The 22,048-nt window shown below is 39.7% G+C and overlaps 1 protein-coding gene across 2 annotated transcripts; it reads right to left on the bottom strand.

The window, feature by feature from the left end:
* Window positions 1-4,847: 4,847 nt before the first annotated feature.
* RXYLT1 (ribitol xylosyltransferase 1) lies at window positions 4,848-19,894 on the bottom strand. 2 transcript variants are annotated; one of them, XR_014847204.1, is made up of 7 exons: window positions 19,692-19,894; window positions 19,097-19,276; window positions 17,994-18,096; window positions 13,408-13,722; window positions 11,573-11,743; window positions 9,661-10,507; window positions 4,848-7,850 (listed from the first exon to the last, which is right to left on the bottom strand). XR_014847204.1 is itself a non-coding variant. In XM_085044185.1 (6 exons), exons 1-6 carry the CDS (start codon window positions 19,831-19,833, stop codon window positions 10,090-10,092), a joined length of 1,329 nt encoding a protein of 442 aa, XP_084900311.1. In that variant the 5' UTR covers window positions 19,834-19,894; the 3' UTR covers window positions 9,215-10,089. The 2 variants fall into 2 exon arrangements, 1 of the variants encoding a protein (XP_084900311.1); XM_085044185.1 differs by lacking the exon at window positions 4,848-7,850 and having other exon boundaries at window positions 9,215-10,507.
* Between the last annotated feature and the right edge of the window lie 2,154 nt (window positions 19,895-22,048).

Below are 22,048 nucleotides of genomic sequence, written 5' to 3'. Positions count from 1 at the left end.
ATACATGTATGGTCTGGCAGATAAGGAGTTGAAGAGAGCTGAGCAAAGAGGGATTTGAGAGATAGTCCTGTAACTACACAGAATCGTAGTCCAGAATTGCCAAGTGCTCTTTGCAATACTTCCCTACAGTGCTGCGATTTATTATCTGGCATGGCTAACTCACTGGGATGCTACCAATAGATGCTACCAAGCAGGCAATGCCAGCTCCATGTCTTGAGAGTGCTCCTGTATAAAAATCCCCACATGCATTTACTCAGGGGCACAAAGAGGGAACTGAGAAGCCAACTCTAACTGCACTTCCTAAAATGGAGAACTCTGCTATTTTCAGGAGATAATAGTCATTCTGTGAGATAAACAAGATCTATATTTCCCTGCTTGTTCCTGCCTTGACAAATGTAGCCCTTCTTGGAATAAAAAGGGTTCTACCAGATCATTAAACCACATAGTTGTCTCAACTTCCCTTAATTAAGGATTGCAGTATTGCTTTTTTATTGCTTAAATAAAAAATAGTTACAGCTCTGCTCTCTGCAGTTTATTTTTATTGTACTTCTCCAGCAAAACAGTTCTTTCTGTGAAAACCTGGCAGGAAAGGGAAAGAAAGAGTGAGCAGAAGTTCATCGACTTTCAGTGAAAGAAATCAAACATGATTTTAAACAAGAAATCTCTAAGAACCTTTTCTTCATTCATTCAGATTTTATCAGAAGAAGCATGAACCAGAGTTACCAGCCATAAGTACAACAGGAACAAGAAGCTTGGATGATAAACAGGGAATGGATGTAGGAGCACAGTTGGCATCTTTGAGTTCACACTGCTCCCTCAGATACTTGCTGTGAAGGACATATAGGCCTGTGGTGTCTACAGAGCTGCCCATGTGACAAACTGTCTGTCTGTTTGATGTACCTACTGATAATCTGGACTGATTAGTCTAAACGACAAAGATCTCTTGTTGTGAAATACCTAACTTTTCCCTTCTTGTTCCAAGTGTAGTTTGTCCTTCTTGTGCCTACCAGGGATGTCTAAATTGTAACAGACCTGCTGCTGGACCTGTGGTGCAGAAGAACTTCTCCATGACTTGAGTCAAAAGCTCTTGCACATGGGGTAGGGTACTATGATAAGTTTGTAATGCCTGTTCTGGATCACTGACCTTCTCTAAATGCCATGATGTTCACTGCAGCCTCAGTGGATTCAGCTTTCAGTGAACAGCAAGGGATGACCTGGTAACACTAGTCTTTTGCTACTGCAATGAAGAGAAACACTTTTGGAATGATTCCAGTATGGCTTATCTCCAGAACCTCTTGGAAATCATATCTGGAAGAGGTCAAATTCATGTAATAACTGCATCGAAGTAAAACCTCTTCAACTTTCTCTGCCTAAAATTACATGTATAGTCAGCAACAAAAAGCAACCACTGACCATTTGAGGAAAGGAGGGTACTTGGAGAAGGTAGACAGCACAAGATATTGGAATGACTGTGGCTGGGATAGAGTTAATGTTCTACATAGCAGGCCCCATGATGTGGTTTGGGTTTGTGACTAAAAGTTGACATCACCAATATTTTGTCCATTAATGAGCAGTGCTTGCACAGTGTTGTTGCTGTCTCTCTATCCCACTCTGCTCCCTGCCCTGCAGTGAGCAGGATGGGGTGCGTAAAAACTCTGACCCCATGCCTGACCCAAACTGACCATAAGGATATTTCCTGTGAGATGATGCCATGCTCAACACTAAAAAATAGGGGATTGTCTTCCAAATCAGTTGCTGCTCTGAGACTACCTTGGCATTGTTCTCTTCTAGGAGGTGGTGAATGAATGCCGTCATGTTGTTTTTTTACTCCTTCCTTCACTTATTAAATTGTTATCTCAACCGATGACAGCTCTTGCTTTTACTCCTCCTGTTCTCTCTCTTGTCTCACATAAGGATATGTGAGTGCTTAGCTGCACAAAATAACTGTCCCTGTCTGTAGCTCTCTTTATGCAGATGTATCAAGGAGTGCTGATGAGCGCTTACCTGAGATATGGTTTGGCCTTTAGATGGTTGCAGAGCTCCTTTCAGAGCCTATGCTCTCAGCCAGCACAACACAGGAGGTCAAGCGTGTTTGGGATAAACCCACGTAAAATCTACTCAAACCATGGCAGGCTTTTGTCTCTAGTAAGAGTGCATCTACACCACACTATTGAGTCACTTCACAGGTGACTATTGAAACAATGGTCTCCAGGAAATACACTTAATGGGGGTAGCACAAGTATCACACTGCTGAGTTTCTTATAGCAGGGAGTGAAGCCCCTGCCTTTGGCAGTGCTTGAAGATATCTGAAGTAGAGCTTGCTACTGCTGTCCCCAGACCTCATTTCTTCCATGCTGTTGCAGCCTCAGGTTTCTGTCCTTCTGTCACTCCTTCACTCTTGTCACCTAGTCCCATCCATGTTAAATGCAACCTACAGAACACTATCAATAGGGTCACCAAAACTCAGACTGTTTGATTGTGGGTGATTAAGAAACTTCATATTTAATTTGGTGCAGTAGTATTTATCTCTTAGCAACTTACGTGTTTCTTTGTCAAGCATTGCTGCAAATTCATATAATATTCAGTGAGTGCTCGTCTGCCTCCTGAACTGTTTTAAGTCAGCCATTTAACACACGCTTCACATGAACGTCATGTTATGCTTGCCACATTAAGCAGCTGACAAATTGTTAACGAAGTTTTTGAAAGATTTATATTTCTCATATTGAGATTAGGTATATCACACTGATGTGTGGTCATTCAAAGATGTCAGATCAATCGCATCTCTCTTCAGTATCATCTGTTACCTGTATTTGTAGCATAAGGTAGCAGAAGGATAGCCATGATCATGAGTAGACTTCCAGTCTGAGGAACCAAAATTAGTCAAAACCCTGAAGGAGAAGAGCTGCTTCTAACAAAATATTAGAGCAATCAGATGCTGGAGGGAGAGGGTGTTATTCATAGTTGCAAATTCAACAGGGAGAAGCTATGCTCCTTTGATAAAACAATTTAATGTTCAAAGGAGGTTTGGTTAGTAACTGAAATACTCTCATTAATGTCAACAGAAACATAGGGTGAGATTGGTAGGTGCTATATACAGCAGAAATGTCTTGTTGATTATAGACCCAAAAGCAGGTTAAGTGCTTGATTTAAGTATTAAACAAAATTATTATAGCCAGTTTTCAGCTCTGTTTAAGAAAAATTATTTTAAAGGAATTTGTAAACAATATATAAAACCACAATCAGAAAATCCTAACCAAGTGTAGAAATTGCTGGGATAGTGATAGCAAAGCATCCTCAAACTCCCCAAGTTTCAAAATGTATAGCTGTCCAACACAAGGACTGGGAACTTCGTTCACCCGCATGAGAGGAATGTGCATTTGCAATTGAGAAACGAAAAGAAAGCAACAGTTTTAAGCATCACTTTGTGGTGTTCCACAGCTCACCAGCAGGCCAAGCACCACAGGCTGTCTAGCAGTAGCTGGAACCACTGGTCCTTTGGACAGTCAATCTAAGCAGAACTGCCCTGCCCTAGGCTTTACCCCGGATGAGAATATCCTCTGGTGGATTTGGCCCTTGGTAACTTATGTTGTGGGGAATTAAATTCAGATTCCAAAAGTCATGAGCCAGAGTCTGAGACCCTGGCATCAAACACCATAAGCTGTGTTCAGGTATTTATAGTTGCATGTGAAGTTTCATTCAGGAAATGAGGAGAATTCCTTGCTGTAAGATGGAAAACAGAAAGATGTTTGAAGTTAGTTCTCTCTTCTCTCCTACAAATATAACCCTTTTTACTGAACTTCTAATATAGACAGTCAAAAATCTTAAACAACAGACTGAATGTTTAAGAAACAAGCACTCAGACGACATAATATCCTATGGAGAGATATTTTGGCAGCATGCTGTGAAATAGCATGAGTTTTGCTACTGTAGAAATTCAGCAAAAGCCTAATTACATCTACTTCAAGACTGGGTACCCAGTGAAATTCTCCATGGGTACAAGGAAATTATACCCCTTCCAGACAGAAAGCAATTTTCTCTAATCTGAAAATAACAGTGTGAAAAGAGGGTCAGTAAAGAAAAGAGACACAGAAGGAGAAACAGTTAGTCTGATTAGAGAGGGGAAGGAAGGAAAATTGTTACAACATGGCATAAGGTACTGATCCTTGCTTGTGTACTCATCAGATGGAATACTGTCTTCTGTTTTAGCATTAGTAAGACTATTTAGTTTTCACTGTGTAACAGTCATGATACTCCACTTTCACCAGCAAAGGCTTGCATTGACAGAGATTGATAAAACACTATTAAATTAACAAACTGAACCCTCCAGCAAAAAGGGATATGAAATTAAAGACTGCATACCAGAAAACACACATCACTGGCTGTCTTAAAGCTATACTAGCATTTGAAGGAAATGTGAAGCACCATTTGAATTCCTACAGCGATTAATCAGTACACTCCATTTCCCCTCAGGGGAAACAGACTTGCCTTTAATTCTCCATTTCCATATTCAGTGAGAATGAGAGTAAATATGCCAGGAGCCTATTACTGTCCCCTCCCACCCTTCCCAGTCCCCTGTCAAAGTAAGAACAACGAGATTCAACACAGAAGTTCCCTGTGGTTGAGCTTCTGAAATGGCAGTTGGGCAGTGTCAGTATCCAGACTGGGTGGAAGCCCTGAACCAAGGTAATTTCACATCCCAGAGAAGTTTGTGCAGTAAGATATTAGCACCATGGTAACCCCATTGCTGACCAGGGCTGTCACAAATACGAAAATGTATTAAATAAACAGCCACAGAGGAAGATGTTTCAGCATCTCCTATGAAAATATTACTTAAAGTAGATCTCTACTCATGGCCACAGACTACCTTTATTCTTCATAAAAAAACTCCATTGCAGAGGAAAAAAACATGAAAAGTATCATTTATGCAGAAACCTTATATTTTGGGCCTTGAACAAAACCACTTTGATATAGCAAACTTCAAAATATGACATTTAACAGTTTGGTGCTGTTTGAATAACTCCATCTGAAAGAATAAGGCTAATTTCAGTCATTCCGAGATTTATTTTTCTTTATTTGTGGCCACCTGCAAAACTTGCTATCTTTCAATGGGTTGTGTCTTCATCTGGATCTTAGTGAATGACTCATTTCTGTGTGATATATTCACTTTGCATGTATCTTCTGAAAGCATGTATTTAATGAAACTGGGTGTAATACTTCAGTTATGTTTGTTTCAAAATGCAGCCCAAGCTACAAATGATATATTCCTGAAGATGAAAAAAATTAAGACTTACAGGAATGGTGAATGCTGTCATGTGAAACCCAGGAATTTTGCACTGTCAAATGGGACTGCTGAATATAGGAAGCAATTTGAGGATTCTTACCTAAAGTTATCCTTGTGTGATTACGCTGGTCTAAGACTGGCTAAGAGAACCAGTCATGTTACTTCATGGCATGCTTGGTGAAACACATCTGTGTTGTGGGACTATGGATCAGAAATATCTTGCATTCTACTATAGCAGCATTCACAGAGTTGCACTCAGGTCCCAAGGGTGTTCAGGGAAGAAAATGTATATACCAGTGCCTGTGCTGCCAGGGCACTAGACACAATTAAGAGGCAAGAGATGGTACTGTACAAATACCTGGCTAGGTAGTCAGCTTCTCAGCACCAGGCACTGTTTTGGGTACGGAACTATAGCAATTTGAACAGGTTCTTGACTATCAACACATGTAGCAGTTTCCGCTGAAGACTGAGGCCTCTTTATGGGACCTTGAATCAGAGACACTTAAAACAGTAGCCAAATTGAACCACCAGACCCTAGGGGGCTGCTTTGAAAATCTTTGCTTCAGCATTTTACTGCCATGTAGTTCCAGTCTAAGATGAATTTTCTCTTTAAACCCTTGAATTACATAAATCAAGTATGTAGGTATTAACCTTTTTCTCTCTAGGATTCCTCTTGGTCCTCAGATGTTACCTCTAGCGGCCTTTCAGCTTTTACATTCTTTAAAACTAGAGTAATGAGGAGAGATTTTAACACTCAAAGCAGTCGTCCATGCTCAGATTAGTAGTAAAGATGTAAAAGGAATTTACATTGGTAAGATACATTGACAACAATTTACTGTTTTTTATTGATCAGGAGACACTAAAGAAATCCTGAAATTTGACCCAACCAAAGAGTTTAAATATCAACTGCTAATGTGACCTTTTGCAGCTGTTTCTTTATCAAGAGGATTATCAGTTACGATTCATGGACTGGTGAGGAGTAAGAATTCCATGTAATTCTTTGTAACAGCATAAGCTGCTGGAATGAGATTTTAGATCCACTGTCACTTCTGCTACACTGCATGGTTTTTATAGCATCACTTTAGAGTGATCTCTGAAGCCCTTATTGTACAAACTATTTAACTTTGTGGACTCAGAAAGCAAAAAAATCCAACCACCACGGAGTCCTGGGATACAATGCAAACTGCACATCATCCTTTCAGGCACATTTTCATCAGGTCAGTTATTCATCAAACCCTTTGTGTAGGATTCACAGCGCTAAATCAACATCAAACTCCTTAGCTATTGGGAAATGGCAGTCCCAACAAGCCTTAAGATAGCAACTTTCTTGGAAGCAACAGTTTCCTCCAGCACAGTTGGAACTGCACTTTAAATACTTTTGCCTCTCCTGACATCAGTCTTTATGAACAGGCCAAAATAAGCAGAATCTTGTTCAATCATCCTTCATTTTTCCAATCACAGTAGGAAGAATTCCTGGAACTATTTTAGGACTCACTAGCATGGAAGCTGCTCCTGAGTTTGCCCAGTTCTTAGTAGTTATTACTCATATGCAGCATTTGCCAAGGAGAAACAGCATTTTATTTATGTGGTTTTGCAAATGTTTTGGTCAGGGCAGTAAGCCAAGAGAGAAACTGGTGATTCCAGCACACAGTGATTCTAATTCAAACTTAGTAATTGCTGTGAGAAAGGCCTCTAGAAAACTCTTAGTTGTATCGCTTCTTGTGTAAAATTCAGCCACGGAAAGATGGTAAACCTAACAACTGGGATACACTGTCAAAACTTAAATATCCAAGAATGGTAAGCAAATGGCAGATGGATCCTTTGCAAGCCATATCCTTATCTACAAGATTACAGTTATGAAGACTGGTTACATTTCCTTGGAATCATATTGCTCTCTAGAAGCTGATCTTTTAAACCATTTATGCCATATGTTCACAGCCACTCTTAATGGGCTCAGAATAATGTAGGAGAGAGATAGCTACACAAAGGCTGGGAGAAGCTGGATCTGTTTCTTCTTCTATCAAGGCAAGCCAGCTTGCTTTGTAAAGTCTTCATCAGCAGGAAATGCTTCTGATAATGAATTTGGTAGAGTTACATACTCCACACACCAATCTAAGCATGATGCAAAACACCATGTAATTAGCAATCTGTTTAACATTTGGAGCTACAGTTGGCATTCTGACTCCAGACAGCCTTGGTTCTGTGCAGCTCTCCAAGAGACACCACACACAGTTCCAACAAGCATTGTTCTGAGCCTGGAAAGCAATGTTGCACCATCCCAGTCTCGAACCAGAGGGCTAAGCACAAAATCTGAGCATGCATTCTCCTCTCAGTATTAAACAACTGAATCAATTAGTCTTCTCACTGACAGTAGATAATACCTAATCCCAGATGGACACGTCATGCTATCTTTTTTTGCCAGTGGCTTAACCACTTCTCTTGCTCTAAACCAGTTGCCTACCTCTGTAAGACATCCTCTCTGATTTCTTGTAATCCTCACTGTCTTTCCTTGCTCAGTCTCATCCCTTCTTTGCCAAGGTCCCTTTTGTTGTCTTGCTGAGCTCTGGATCTAAATAGAGCACAGAGTTGTCAACTTCTCCCACAAGCTGAACAGTGGAATAAGAAAACAATAAAAACACTAGCAACCTAATGTGTTAGGATCCCCCCCTTTACTTCAAGATGTTTTGCTCCATTAGCACTAGAAATAAAACACAAGAAAAAACTCTTGGTGCCAATTCCTGATTGGACTGAATAAAGGTGAAGTGTCAAAAATTGGTTAAATAGATAAAATAATTTCCTTTGAACTCCCAAAGCAGGTAAGCAGCTGTAAAGTGAAATTCTGCTAAAACTCTGGTGCATGTCTTGGCCTCCCTTAAGATACAATTGCCATGAGTTTGGAAAAACTCAGGGGTTTACTTAGAAATGAGCTCATGAATAGCAGCATGTTTCTTTTGCTGGTGACCAAGTAACATACTGAACTGTTTTTCAGACTTTGACCTTCACCCTACTACAATTTTTTAGGAGTTGCAGCCCCTTTTATAAGACTCTCTGCTGACTGGTAAAGACTTCTCTCTCAGAGTTGTTTTCTGCAGTTTCTTGAAATCCTGCAGGAGTGCCAAGGGATTTCTGCTGACAAGTTGAGAAGCACGGCTCTAAATGATTGTTCTGCAGTTTTGTAGCTTGTTTAGAAATAAAGATTCTACTAGAGGAAAAATACAGCAGTGAGATTACATTATTGCAGTGGTAAGACACAGGAACAGATTGTTCAGAAAAGATGTGGATGCCTCATCCCTGGAACTATTCCAAGGCCAGGCTGAATGGGGCTCTGAGCAACCTGGGCTAGTGGGAAGTGTCCCTGCCCATGGCAGGGGGATTAGTGATCTTAAAGGTCCTTTCCAACCCAAAGCATTCCATGATTCTATGATTATTACAGATACTCAAGTTTCCTCTAACCCTCCAGTGCTCTGTACTATGGATAGGCTTCAGGTCCACAGTGTAGAAATTTATCATGAATTTGGTCTAAAAAGGTGCATCTGTGTAAGCAGTGCTCATCAATTCACTGCTGAGCTGTGACAGCTGAACTTCCAGTCTCAGCTGAACACAGTATGTTTGCATAATATTACAACTGCAGGATGCTTCAGATGAAATGGGTGAATGACAAGTCACAGAAGTTCACGTCAGACACGCAATTCAGATTACCCAGAAGTGCTCTTGTGTGACACATACTCCAGAACTAGATAGTATCATTATACAAATGAGTACTACTTAGCTGTACAGTTGCACTGGCATTTTAATTCCTGAATGAGAATGACCCCACATGTCATGCTGTGGTCAGACTAAAGTGGCTATGCCATACCCCTTTGGTATGGCAATGGTGTGTGTGCAGTCCTACTGCTCAGCAAAACACAGTGGAGGTAACTGCAACACTCAAGAACAGGAACAGATCCCTTTGGTTACATTTAACAAAAAAACATTGAAACTGTCTGTGGTACACATAGTACCATACACATGGAATATTACACTTCTGCCATCTTTTGGCATTGACAAGCTTCAGCAGATTTTGAGGAATGAGATAAGCTACAAACAGGTTCATGTCTAAGGCCTAGTGTTCAGAATGTGCAGCTCTAACTATAGGTAATGAATGCTCCTGCAGCAGAAATGCAGAAAGGTATGGCCCAAGCCTAAAAAGAAATGAAAGCAAGCAATTTTGGTATCTGAAGTTAAGGGGAAAATATATTTCTATCAAGTATTTTCAAGAGTTCTCTATTTTTACCTTGAAATATACATTTTTATTCCACAGTCTTTAGCTTTATGGTCACTTTCTTGGAAATTAAATGCCAACCAAGTAAACAGTTCACATTTTCAAAACAAGCACTTACCAGAATATGCTAAACCTGGCAATTTTGTTATAATACTTTTCTTCTTTAGTCTACCAAATAAATTACCCTGTATCATACAGCCTTCATTCTCTTTTCTTCACAACTGATGTTCTGATGTTGGATTTTACCAAATTCACATGCTCGAAGATATTCTAAAAAATTTTATCAGGTCACACAGCGACATAGAAACTGTGAAAATAGCAGCAAAATTGTTGTCATCCTTGCAGAGTACCATCCTATTACGTCAACAACCTCTCTGAAAATCATTAAGGATGGAGGACTAAAGGTAGCTCTTGGCCAAGCTAGAGTAATTCTGCTGACTTCAAAAGGAATGGATCTGTCCTGCGAGGTTACTTTTGAGTAAAAGCTGCCTCAGAAGGTTAATGGAAATTAAGCTGTCATCTATTCTAGATTTTCAAAAGGGACAATTTATCCTTTATCACTGGGCAAAAATGAATTTTCCAAAGTATTAATAAATTTCTGTCTCATCCATGCTTTGAAGTTTCGATACCATTCTAAAAGCCTTTTTCTCCTTTGAATCTTTTCCTGTAAGCTCATTTTTTTTTCTTTCTCTAGAATAGCAGGAAGCTCTTTCCAGTTTTTAATAAAGATAAATGGAGCCCCCATGGTTTTTAATAATTGTAATGGAGCACTGTGGTACATTGATGAATTTCCGCAATCACCCGGTGTCATTACATCTTCTATAACAGGCAGAGATCCATATGAACAAGCTTCATAAATTCTGTAACATTCTGTATTTATTCCCACTGGGCACAATGTCAAATCACTCTGCAGCAAGGCATCTTGATAGCTCTTGAAACTTTCATTTGTTTCTTGAGGCTGCCACCTAGGAAAGTAAAAAGGGTGAAAATTAATATTTTTCCCACAGGCACTGCAATGAAAAAATAGAGATATGTTTTAATTTCAATTATTTATAAAACTGAAAATGCTGTCAATGTAAAAATTTTGTATCACATACACCGTCAGTAGACTGTGGTACTTAGTCAGTAGACTTTTGGTCTTAACTGCTCTTAAAAGAGTATTCTAAAAATTTATTGAAAATGTCACTGTTAAAAATAGACTGTAAGATGTGGTCCTTTTCAGAAATTATTAATACTTAGAAGTGTAAGAAACAAACTGAAATGCCACTTCAAATCTACTGCCTGACTTGGATGACGCGTATGTCAATTTACGTCACAGCACAGTCTAGAAACAGACAAAAAGGGAGACACTCACTGGACTTTTTAATGACTTTGTTTGGCCTCAAATACTTTAAATCAGTAGAGGTTTGATCTTCAAAAGTTAGGACACAAAGCAATTCATTTAACCTGAATTCATCTACTCGAAGTGCCTCAGTACATCTGGGAGATAAGAGTTTATGTCACAGATACAATCCATCTCCTGAGATTCTTCATCAGGGCAGCTAAGGTCTTCCTATGCACCACTGTGCCTGCTGTCAAACATTTTAAAGGTGTTGCTTTTCAAAGGTAGAAATACAATCAGACTCCTACTCTTGTTAGTCAAAACCAACTGCGCTGTACAGATTAAATCCATTCTCATGAGGAACACAACAAAATATGTCTGTCTTCTTTCTTCTGCTAAAGATATTAAACTTGACAAAATACAAGTATTTCTTCTCATAATCAAATATTTGTAAGAAAAAAAAAAGAGGTGGTCTTTGATGATTATATACACAGGAGACTTTTCTATACTAGATTTAAAAATATGTTTTATGTAAAATATAACAACAGAAAGACTGTTATGATGACCTAAACAAAGAGTCTTAGCAATGTTCCCTGACTTAATGACTGATTACCTTTATTTGTACTATTTTTTAACACTCAAGAAAAGATTGGTAATAATGAACCTGGCAAAAAAGTGAGTATTTCCACAAAGGACATGAAACTCTTACTGTTCTCTGGCTGCAATCCAGCAAAGTTTGTCAAGTCCATCCTGTTTCAGAATTTCCATTAGGGTTTCTCTAGAAGAATTCTTATAAACTGTTCCCAAGAAATTACATAGATATGATCTTGGATCACGTAGCATTGACCAATTGGGTTCTACAACTGGAAAACTTCTGTACCTGTAAAGACAATTAATAGTTAGACAACTATATCAAAGGAAAAACATTTTGCAGCATTTCATCTTTACTGCATCACATTTTAAGACTAAAACCACCTACTTGTTGCTTGTTAATCCACATCTACAAATACTGACAGACCCAGGAGTAAACCAGTTCAAGTCCTGTCCTAAAAGCACTTCTTTATTCCCTTTGCCCCTACTACTGCCTTCAGAAAATTTCCAGAATACTTTTATCTTTTGTCAAAGTATTGTATGTGCATATTACAAAATGTTCTTGACTAACATGCTTTTCCAAAGAAGCTGCTCTTGATGCAACCCCAAATTTTGAGTGAAATGGCCAGGTTAATGGTAACTATGGCATTTAAGTCTCACCTAACCTTAATCTCTGGATATGCCTACCAAGATGAAAATACCAGTGGTAACCTCTCAAAGCAAAATCTCACTCTGATCTCAGTTAACTTCAATAATCTAATCTTTTGGCTACCAAATAGCTTGTACATTATCTGACGGAGCACTCCTTTCCTCATTCTTCTGCATGATGAATGTTAATCCACTGACTTTCTAATAACCATTTGTCCCTTTATGACAAATATTTTTGCATAACTTTACATCTTCATTTTCCCTCTTTACTTGGAAAATCTGGCACATTTTCATGCCTTTAACCACATCTTTTACAGCTGTTGTATGCATGGGCTGGAAACCCCCATTTTGATACCCAATTTATCTTTCTCTACCCAGCCTTGCACTCTAGTTAATTGTTCTAAGTGTTGTTGCTTTCTCTTAACTGTCACCTTAATCTCTGCATCTCTAAACTCACCCTTGTTCTGCCTAGGAACTTCCAATGCCATCAATTCTTTAACACCATCAAAAATTCAAATTTAGCATATTTCAGAGACACTGTGAACAAGTTCAAGCTGTATATAAAAAAACTCTGTACAGTTTTCCAGCTTGTTAAGCAAACTGGATTAATACAGGATATTGAATTCAAATTTAGCACAAGATACCAAAATAATCCTGTATTTCCTTCAGGTTCTGTTACCCTGGTAAATAGCTAAACCACCATCAACTCTGTTAATAAGAAGTAAAAATGCATCTAGCCGAACCAAACCTTTATTTACTCCACATACATAGTCTGAGCACTCAACTATAACAAAAACCTTTTTTAAAGCAAGCAGTTAAGCCAGTTTACACTACTGTGATACTGGAGTGTAACAACTCCAAATGGGAAGCCTTTTGAGCCATAATGAGGATTAAAAAATGTACTCTTTCCCCTCCTGACCAAACAGTACCTGCAACTTAGCTACATAAACTTAGTTACATGCATCTTTTAAATCCCCACATCACTGGTACATGTTAAATCAGTAGTTGTGATAAATCTCCAGAGCAAATCTACTGAAGAAAAAATAAACAGAAAACCTCATGAGACACAGGTTAATTTTTTTAAAGCTTCCTAAACACTAGTATACTTTTCCTGTTATCATTTATATTGCTAAATGCAACTTCCAAAGATTCCAATGCTTGACTTAGAAAACAATTGATAGGATCATGTTCTGCAATTTACTTATTACAATTGTTTCGGGCATCAGCAGTAACACTCAGTCGTATTTTCCATTCCTCATGCATAACAATTAAGTTTCAATTGCAACTTCTGCTTATAGCACTTACGTAGCTACTCCTAAAGGCCACTGGAAAATATCTTCTTCATTTACGAATGCATAGTCATATGTGATGAAGAGTAGATTTACAAATCCCCCGTTTCTTTTCAGGTATGGCTGAATCCACGCGTTGTTGCACTGCTCATTCCCGAGCAGCACCACGGCCACGTGCTGGATTTTGCGGGTCTCGATCAGTGTCTGCGCGTAGTGCAGCCACTGCGTGGCGTAGGCGATCTTCGCAGGCTCCCTCCCGTTCAGCACCAGCACCACGTGCTCTGCTTCCACCGAGAAGTAGCCAGGAACTACAGACGGGCCCGTGAGGAAGCTGAGAAAACAAAATACAAAACTGAACACCTGCAAGACAAATTACTGACCTTAATCCTCTAACTAGTCTAACTATACAGTACGTACTCCGGAGATTATTTTTCTTCAATAAAGAAAATGCAATATACTGCAAAACTACTGTGCAACTACAACCACTTCTGTTGTTAGTATCTACTGCTTAGCACAGGAGTAAAGCTGCCTTCAGCTTTATTCAGGAAAAAGGAGATTTTGCACAATGTATTTAACAAAAGAATTTTAGTCATGTAGTAAAATCATTACATCTTTAATAATTTGCAAGTATCTCACAAAAGCCATTTATGAACTGCAATGAAACAAACCAGTACTTGCCAGTTAACTGATGTGTTAACACATTACTGACTGAACACAAAGGAGTAGTGGTTATACAGCCTGAGAAAAAGTGGAGGGGATTAAACATTTTTTTCCTAAGAGTTAATTAAGTGCTAGTTTTCTAGGTCTGCTGCATTACTGGTTTTTTGGCTACCAGCAAAACTTAATTTAGAGTGAGCATGAGTTTTAACTCTTGAAGTGCTCAGACTGACAGCTGGTTTCAGTTAAAATCTTAGTGAGGGAAAAAATCCCTCACAACAAAAGCTGTAAAAACTACTCCAGTGAGGTTATCTGAAGCAGACTGATCTTAGACAAGGGTATTTTAAACCTGAGTTAAGCCAACAAGCTGCTGGCTTGCTGGGAGTGGTGTATTTTAGAAGATTCTTAAGGCTCACAACTTGGAATCAAGACTTCTGACACATTAAACGTTAAGTCAGATCAAGACTTAAATCCAAAGTTTAACAGACAATGAGAACAGAATCACTGGGATTCCTAAGAGAGAATACCTTGAGCTTTGGAATGCCTAAAACCGTGACTAAGAGATGTACACGGTCCAGTGATCGCCTTGCAAAAGGAGACCTGGGGAAAAGGGTTTTTTTCTATGAGACAGCACTTTGAGGGTAACAACTTTACAGGAATAACAAAATGTACAGGTTAAGAAGCCATGACCTGTGTTTCAGAATATATGAAGTTTAACAGAATAAAATTACAGTGGAGAATAAAAAGAAACACTGTGCAAGTCTCATAAATCCCATACTTCAATAATTAAAATACTGTGCTAGGTTTGTACTATTATCTCCCAATCAGAACACAGTTGGGATTGGGAAACAGAATAGAGATTATAGAAGCTGCAAAATTAAGACAAGTAGTCCCAACAGTACTAACTACTCGCATGAAGGCTAGATCAAAGACAATATGGGAAGAATACACTTTTTGGACTAAATACGTGACTTGCTTTCTACAGAGTCCTTGTTTTTCCCTACTAGTCACAGATAGTCATTAAAAAATTGCTATTTTAGACTGGGTCTTACAGACCCCATTCTGAAGGTGTTAGCCATTCTGTAACAGCAATGATTAAATTTAACACTTGCAGCAGGAGAGATCATAATAAATACATCCACCATAGAGATACTCCATATGCAATAAAAGAAATACATAACAATGAGAAAATCAAGAAAATAAGTTGGAAATGAGCAGTCCAAATCTCAAGAAGCTTTCAAGGAGTTTGTAGACTTTTCAAAAACACTGTATAAGAAGTCTAGGCATGCTGTGTGCTTCAATCCAAAAAGTAAACAACACAGACCCCCCCAAACCCTATATGGCTTGACAGAAAATGAAGATTCCCACACCTAACTTCAGCAAGAAATACAAGGTTAAACACCACAAGTATCAGATGGGAGGATTTGCACCGGCATGGCATTCTCTTGAGAGTTTTGAAGAAACAAACACAGAACTGTTGGCAAAGGTGTGCAGCCGTCATTATCAAAAGACACTGCGCTGGAGAAATGGCTCATCAGTGTCACTCCTATCTACAAAAATAACTTGAGAGGACCCTGGAGAACAGTCAGTATTAATTCCCTCTCTGGAAGAGTCTGTAATAAACAGTAAGATTACTGAATTTCACCAATAGGTAAGATCACTGATCACAAAAATGGATAACTACTGCTGGAAATGAGTCATCCTGTTTAACTAATCTTATGAAGATCTATGAGTGTGTCAATAAGAACACGGATAAAGAGGATCTAGTAGACACAGCGTATTTCGATTTTCAAAAAGCTTCACTAAAGGACTTTATTAAAACTAAATTGCCAGAAGCTATCCCTGGCAGAGACCTTTGATAGACAGAAACCCCTGCTGGCTGAGTGAGGCAAGGCAGCACTGAATGTTTACAAAATAGAGAGGGTGTGACTCAGTGCACCAGAAATTTAGGAAAGCTCTTACTTAATAATAAGTCTGGCACTCCATGCTCTACAACATCTTCCTAGATGACAAAGAGAAGGATGTGAATTGCTTCAGGCCGAAGAAATTGTTAAATCCTACTCTCCTGCTCTTGGTATGAATGTGCCAAGATGTTACTGAAAACCACTGCTATGCAGTGCCTTCTCCACTCCTGTTTTTAAATAAACATCAGTGCATTTTATGGAGAAGCTGATGCTTTCTGTAATTTTTAGGGAACTTCTTTGGTGAAAACATGAAGCCATCAAAATCTGTATTAAATACGTTTATTCTCCATCACAAATATAAAGAATGGGCTCATTTGTGCAACTGTGTGAAAGTGATATTTTGGCATTTTTGTATCTTTAGATTTGGTATTATTTAAAAATATTCACAGAGCTCTATTTTTTAACTATCATTAGACTTACCACAGAAAACTGCAAAGCAGCACATATTCTCCAAATACGTCACCTCAGCTAGGTCTCTCTAGCCTCATCTAGTAATCAAATGGAGATAATTTACCTCAGCCAGGCAGTAAAGTAAATAATTCTAGAAAATCTTATAACCAGTAAGAAGACAAAATTACATAATTCTTCTTCACAAGATAAATTAGTATTTCCAAACTGAGTAAAAAGTAGCTATTTCATTCAGAAGCCTAGCTGTTAAAATAACAGTTGAGTGTTTTCTATACTTTGCACAATCTCCTACTAGCCTGTCCAAAGTTTACCTTTGTTATGTTGGTACTAAACTTAAGCTTTGTATTTTTATAAGATCTAGCATCCAAGTTGAAATTAAAATAAGGACGTGATTATCCCTGGTTCATCTAGACATAACATGAAGATACTTGGCCTGTACCATGTTCAGTGTTAGATATTTTGATAAGTGATTTTAAAAAGTTTTGTAGTCACTTAAAACCTCCTTTCAATTCACAATCACATGTTTACCTCAAACACAACCTTCAAATTTCAACTAGAACCACACATCTTATTGTGCAAGGAAAAAACACCCTTCTGAAGCAACAAATTCTTCAGAAGTTAAATTTGCTTAAGTGTGCAATTTATATATTAAAAGAAAACTTTTTTAACAGTTGGGTCCTGGTGCAAGTGACTAAATGTTGCAGGAGACCTACATCTGCAGACTGGCTAACTGGCCAAATAGACAAAAAAATCCTTCAGCTTTCACTGTATCTTCACAGAAAGCCTTAAAAGTGTATTAAATAGAGACTCAGAGAAAAGGTCTACATCATTCACTGGATAATAAGACAAGACATTCGACAACAGTCTTAAAACGTGCATGATCACAGATTAAACACCACTGCTAAAGCAAACGGTGCTTTAAGCATAATCTTCCTTTCCATATAAAATTTTGCTTTGCAAATCAAGAAGCCAACCAGAAGCTATGCATCACAGATTGCTTTTGTTATAAACAGAAAGAAATTATGGTTTTGGCACATTCCTATCTATGAACTATAGAGCCAAGTCCCTTTTTCCTGAATACAGCAGAAACCAAACAGCAGGAGATGTCTTGCCTCACAAATCCATACTTGATTTCGCCAACTATGAGCCCCCAAGCCCCAGTTCTTAACACTTTTCTCAGCGTTGTGTCCTGACCCTACCACTGAGGTCTCTTGGCTGCACTTTCTCTCAGCGTTGGTAAATCTTTGCATATTTTTTTTAGTAACACAAACCATCATAAAACAGATGAAATTGCTCCCAAGTTTTCTGTTTTTTAACAGTGACATCTCTGGACCAGAATTGATTAGTTTTATCAAGTATGTGTTTCTGTATATAAATGGTAATTTTGAATGAGAAGCTGTGTGCATACTCCATAGTTATCAAAACACAACAAAATTAAAACATTTGCAACTGTATTACAATAACCACAACTTCGAGAAAGGCAAAATAATGCACCTGAGCATCATATAGTTTAACATTCCAATGCATTATTTGTTAAAGTTTACACAACTGAAATCAACATAAGGAACAACACCTGAAGTATGTTTTTCCTGCTTTTTGGCTTCCTTCTCTCCACTGTGCAGTCACATCAGCTGGCTCAAGGTGCCCTCCAAAAATATGCTGCCAAAGGTAAAGACCTACATAAATGAAGACATGATGGAAAATTTGAATGTACAGCTCTTGCCTACTCTACTCTCCTAACAAATAAAATTATTTCTGGAAAATGAAAAAGCATTACAACATAAGAACTTGGGAAAGAAATGTCAGAGCTTCTTGTATAATATGACTTTGAATTAGTTAAGATGAATTTTTCCCACATTGGCATTTAAAAAATATTCTTTGGCTGACAAAATATCAGCAGATGAAGATATACCACACTACTGCTTCTGTTAGAAACTCTTTCCAGCACACATACCACGAAAAAATGAGCAAATATTAATCAGCATTTTAAGGACAAGCCTACTTCTCTTAAGCTTTTGTGAAATGCACTGATGTTTTGCGGTGCTAATATACCATATAATATACCTATGTGTTCTACAATGCTACCTGAAAGTTTGACTGTAAACCTGGCATTTCCAAAAAAGCTAAAGTAAGAACAGTGATATGTCTTCAACAGTACTTGAAGAGCTGGAGAAGTCCTTGGCTCCCGGTTTGTGCAGAGGACACTCAGTGCCTTCCACAACAGAAGAATTTCCAAGTTCATCAGTGGCAGCATTACTATTGTACACTGCAGTATAGAAAACGCTTTATTTTTCTCTGTGTGGTGCTTTATTTCACGAAGTGTAAATGTGATAAAAATAATCTGGTAAAAATAATCTAGGCAAGTAAGAGGTTTCGCCTTGTGATGTACTGTAAATTAGACTGGATTAAAAAAGTAACTGTTCTCTGCCATTTAAGACATTTTCTTTGACAGATACAGAAAAACAGCTTTGAAGGGAACAGATACAAGAAAACTGGAGTTTAACTACTCTTACATTGTCATAATTTTGAGTAACAGCTACCATTTCCTTAACAGCCTTCATGTACAGACATACATACTATTGAATCATATACATATATTTTAGTCACCAAGAAGCAGAGAAAACTGCTGTACCAGATCGGCTAAATAACCAACAGACATTGACTATGTCTGCTTACCAATTGCGGCTTTGCCCCAGATCTGTACTCTAAGACTGGTCTGTTCTAGGTGAGATCTCGCATGCTTTATCATTTTAAGATTAGCTTCATATTTCTGCTGAGAAGCAGCCAGCTCGTTTTTCTCGTCCGCATCCCATGGATTCCACTCTTCATTTCCCAAGGCAACATGATTTGTGAAACCTAAAAGCATAATTTACATTTAGAAAAAAACCAGATTCACCAGTTTAGGAATATGGAAGAGTTTTCTGAAATTCTTAATTTCAAGCAGCGCTTGGCAACCTTCCCTCAGGCGTAGGCGGGGCACACCACCATCGCCATCACACCCACCACCGCGGCCGGCTGCTCCCCCCCGCCGGGCCGCGCGGTGCCTCCCGAGGCACAGCGGAACTGGCCGCGGCAGCGCAGGCCCGGCGGGGAGCGGTGCGGCCCGGGCCCTGCTCTCCCTCGGGGGCCGCGGCCAGGCCCCGCCCGCCGCGCCGGCGTCGCACCGAACCCGCCGCTCCGAACCCGCCGGCCGCGGGCGGGCAGGCAGGCCGGGCAGGGCAGGGCAGGGCAGGGCAGGCTCCGCACGGAGTGGTCCCGCTGCCGCGCTCACCTCGCGGGCCGCGGCGGTCCCGGTGCGGGCGAGGGCCGGCCTGGCGGCGCGGCCGCAGGAACACGGTGTAGGCCGCGTAGAGGGAGAAGAGGCCGTAGGCGAGGATCAGGGCGGAGCAGAGCCGCCGGCGAGCGCCCCGCATCCCGCCCGGCGCGGGCGGAAGGCCCGGCGGGGGGCGCCGGGAGGCGGTGGCGGGATCAGGAGCAGACTCCGCCCGCCGGCCTGGGCTGCGCCCGCTGCCGAGGAGGCTCAGAGCCGCCGGCGGCATGAGCTGCTGCTGCCCGCGCCGCTGCCGGCGCTGTGTGATGAGGTGTAACCAGGCTGTAAATGGACAGATGAGCAACACAGTCAGGTCGTGGGGATTTTATATAATGGGGAAAGCTTGGACAGATCAGAGTGAGTCATGTTCCACAGAGAGACTGTCCACGAGTCCTTTTTAAGGCTGGGTGCTGTGAGTTCTGTAAAGCCTCTATCAGCCTGCAGACAAACGCCACCATCCTGATTGTAGCTGAAGGCACAGTGCCCTTCACCTACACAAAGGAGAGAGTATCTAAAACAGTGTAGATTGTAATGTACTGCACAATCCTACAGCCTGCTCTCGGTCTGAGGGGGATTTTTCTTGATCAATTTTTTACTCTTATGAACACTATGCTTTGCTCAGACCCTTACCTAAAATTCATTCAATGGACCTCTCTGCTTGTTCCCAACTGAAATGTAACTGCTTGTCTTAGAAGGCTGTCAGAAATAGGCTTAGAGTCAGCCTACTGCCAAATCCTTAATCTAATTTATGAGTTATAAATCTAGCCTGATGACCCACAGTGGCAGCAATCACAGAATGGTTGGGGTGGGAAGGGACCTTCAAGATCACTGAGGTCCAACCACCCTGCCACAGGCAGTGATACATCCCACTAGGCCAGGTTGCTCAAAGCCCTGGGTCACTTCCAAGGATGGGACGTTGAAAACTTCTCTGTCTTATCACACCCATTATAAAAAAATTCCTTCTTCCAGTTTGAAAACGTTGCTCTGTGTCATGTTGCTACTAGATCTTTGAGTAAGAGCTTTGTCTAGGGATTATAGGAGAAAAACTTACAGAAACATTGAACTGAAAGAACCCTTTAACCATGGTGTTCCCTGAAATCATGTAAAACTGTGCAGCAGATACCAAATACAGGAAATGTGTGAATTTTATGCACAGTGTCTGCAGGGGCCTGCAAAGCCCAGCAAGTACTCTTTCCTAGGACTACATAACATACTTCTGATATGTTGTAGAAGACGAAGAGCCAAGTGTTACATCACAAGAAGGGAGGAGAGATTAAAAGCGTCAATGATATCTTGGACCTCTGTCAAACAAGGTCATTATATCTCTAGATGGCATTAAGAAGCAGACATGTCCTACAGCGTAAAAGAGGGTGAAAAGTCCATCAGCTGCAGCTAATGAGACTTGGAAAAATCCTGAACCCAGATCTGCTGAATCAGGAGGCTTAGATTATTTCTTAGCTCTGAGACAGCTTGCTGTATGATCTGGCAGATTATCTTGTCTCGTGGGACTCTGACTCCTTGTAAAATGTGCAAAACTGAGCTTCTTGGAGCATTAGGAATCCTAGCTGATATAAAATAGTCAAAGTTTTCTTTGAACAAAAGTTACTCAATGAAGACTTTCTAGAAAGGGTTTTAACAAAAAAAGGAGAGTATTTAATAACATAGCTTTTGAGCAGTAAACAATTAAGATTTACAAGTTCTTTACAGCATAAGGCAGCAGAAATTAGGAGATATGGGAAAGATGTATCATCAGGTTCAATAACTGTTTGGAGACAGGAAAAATAGAAAAAAAAGAGCACAGAACTGTTAAGTACCTTTAGCAAATGTCTATTCTGTTCATGAATTCATTCCAACAAGTGAAAATTAACCTGGAGTTTCAAAATGAAGACGCTGAGTGCAGCTGAAGGCCTAAATCAAAATCCATTCTGCTATACATCGGGTAATTTGAGTAAGCAACTGAGAAAATTAGTTTTTTTCTTGTGAAAATTATTGTTTTTCCATACATATTATGATAAAAACAGAATTTCCTGATCCTTGTTTTTACTATTCATGACTACCTACAATACATTATTCTTCAATCTCTATTACTCTCAACAAAATCCTTGCAGCACTGCTTGTTTTATCATGGTCTCTGCTCACTGACTGTTGGGTTAGAACCTCAGATGTCACTGGGAAGTTTTTAAAGGCTATATCAATCAACATATGACATTGGCAGACCTGAGCAAGTTTTTAGAGCAGATTTAGGAATGAAAGAAAGCACCAGTTAGACATCTAACCAGAACATGCAATAAAGGCAGTTGTTGCCAGAATTCCTGCAG

Source organism: Lichenostomus cassidix, chromosome 1Aa, assembly GCF_008360975.1.
Source record: "Lichenostomus cassidix isolate B80296 chromosome 1Aa, HeHo_3.0, whole genome shotgun sequence".
In the NCBI taxonomy this organism is placed as follows: domain Eukaryota; kingdom Metazoa; phylum Chordata; class Aves; order Passeriformes; family Meliphagidae; genus Lichenostomus; species Lichenostomus cassidix.
Note: the sequence above shows the minus strand (reverse complement) of the source record. Positions and strands in the feature narration are given on the sequence as shown.